Genomic DNA, 1,555 nt, shown 5'->3' with positions numbered 1-1,555 from the left:
GGGGCGAACCCCGCCGTTCACCCCCCCCTGCCATTTCCACCATTTCCCACCCGAGCAGCCCCTGCTCAGCCTCACCTGGTCCTTCTGCTTCAGGAGCATCTTCAGGACCTTCTCTGTGAAGAAGAAGAGGTAGAAGCCCCCGAACACCACGGCGGATTTGGAAATGCAATAATCTTCTTGAGGGTTGAACCCAAACGCCTGCAAGCAAAAGGGGACAAGTGACAGGACTGAGGAACAGTCTCTAGCAGCGTCCTTCATCTGCATTTGCCCCGGCATCTCTGGGGCAGCACTGCCGCCTTTCTGACCTCTCTCTAAGCAGCAGCTGCTTTGGGGGCAAGCTCAGAAAATGCCTTTGTGCACCTTTAATCTCCCTCACTCCCCCAGCCAAGCCGGCTGTGCCCCAAGGCATTGGATCCACCACCCTGCACTGGGGCAGGGATGCTCAAAGCAGACTTAGAAAGCCTTCGCTGCCTCGGCACAAAGGTAACCTGCTCGCAGGGCTACAAAGGGCAATAAAATAGCATTTCTCTGCTTGAAGCAGACCGGAGGTCTCCCTGGAGCGATTCCCTTCCAAAGAGGGGTGAAACGCCAGCTCCGACGGTCCCGAGGGGCTTCCAGCCTCCGTACCTCACTCTCGGCTCCCCTCCGATGCCGCCTTCCCCTTCTCCAGCCAGCGAGCACCCAGAGAGAAAGAAACAGGCTACAAAGGGCAATAAAATAGCATTTCTCTGCTTGAAGCAGACCGGAGGTCTCCCTGGAGCGATTCCCTTCCAAAGAGGGGTGAAACGCCAGCTCCGACGGTCCCGAGGGGCTTCCAGCCTCCGTACCTCACTCTCGGCTCCCCTCCGATGCCGCCTTCCCCTTCTCCAGCCAGCGAGCACCCAGAGAGAAAGAAACAGCCCCCGAGAGAGAAAAGGACAGACCCAACGGTCCTCACCCTACCTCGGGAATGAGCTGGAAGAGGGCGTTGGAGTAGAGAGTTCCAATCGCCAGAGCTATGAAGTAGAGGAGCAGCCGCTTGTAAAAGGTCTTCTTCATGAAGGGTACCACGCTGGCTCCCACCAGCGAGCAGAGGGAGATGACGGTCACGCAGAGGAAACCGTAACCCCAGACTGTGGCGTGCGTGCCAAACCCACCCCGGGGGGAATCGGACGAGGGGAGGTTGTCAGAAGGAAAGGAGATCAATGTGGGGAAGGGGAGAGAGGGGAAGGAATCCACGCCGAAAGGAAAAAGAGAGGAGGGAGGAAGAGGAGGGGGGGGAGAGAGAAGAGGACATTCATTAGTGATTGCTTGTTCATCTGGCATTGGTTCATGACAGGCAAACCCGGTGCTGAGTGGCTTTGGAAACAGCTCTTTGGGAAGGGCCGGAGGGACACCCCGCTGTGGAGCTCGCACCAAACCTCCCTTGGAGCAAGCAGCTGTCTTTTAGCACTGCGTTGGAGCTGAGTTTTGGCAGCCAGGCCATTTCAGAGCCAGCACCCCAGCTCTGCTCCCCAAACCCCCGCGGGACATCGGGTGGCTGTTCCAGTGCCACAGAGCACCGAGGTCCCCCGAG

General features: G+C 58.3%; 1 protein-coding gene across 1 annotated transcript in view; it reads right to left on the bottom strand.

Moving 5' to 3' along the window:
• The window catches only part of SLC39A14 (solute carrier family 39 (zinc transporter), member 14), a gene marked incomplete at its 5' end in the record, with an annotated part of 5,575 nt that overhangs the window by 1,841 nt on the left and 2,179 nt on the right, over positions 1–1,555 (bottom strand). The window contains 2 exons of the mRNA XM_009709936.1: positions 10–198; positions 943–1,112. Of these exons, the coding sequence (XP_009708238.1) occupies positions 10–198; positions 943–1,112 (359 nt within the window). The remainder of the gene's footprint in view (positions 1–9; positions 199–942; positions 1,113–1,555) is intronic.

This window comes from Cariama cristata, unplaced genomic scaffold, assembly GCF_000690535.1.
Source record: "Cariama cristata isolate BGI_N322 unplaced genomic scaffold, ASM69053v1 scaffold22991, whole genome shotgun sequence".
Classification (NCBI taxonomy): Eukaryota; Metazoa; Chordata; class Aves; order Cariamiformes; family Cariamidae; genus Cariama; species Cariama cristata.
The sequence above is the reverse complement of the archived record's forward strand: the minus strand, read 5'-3'. Positions and strand labels throughout refer to the sequence as shown.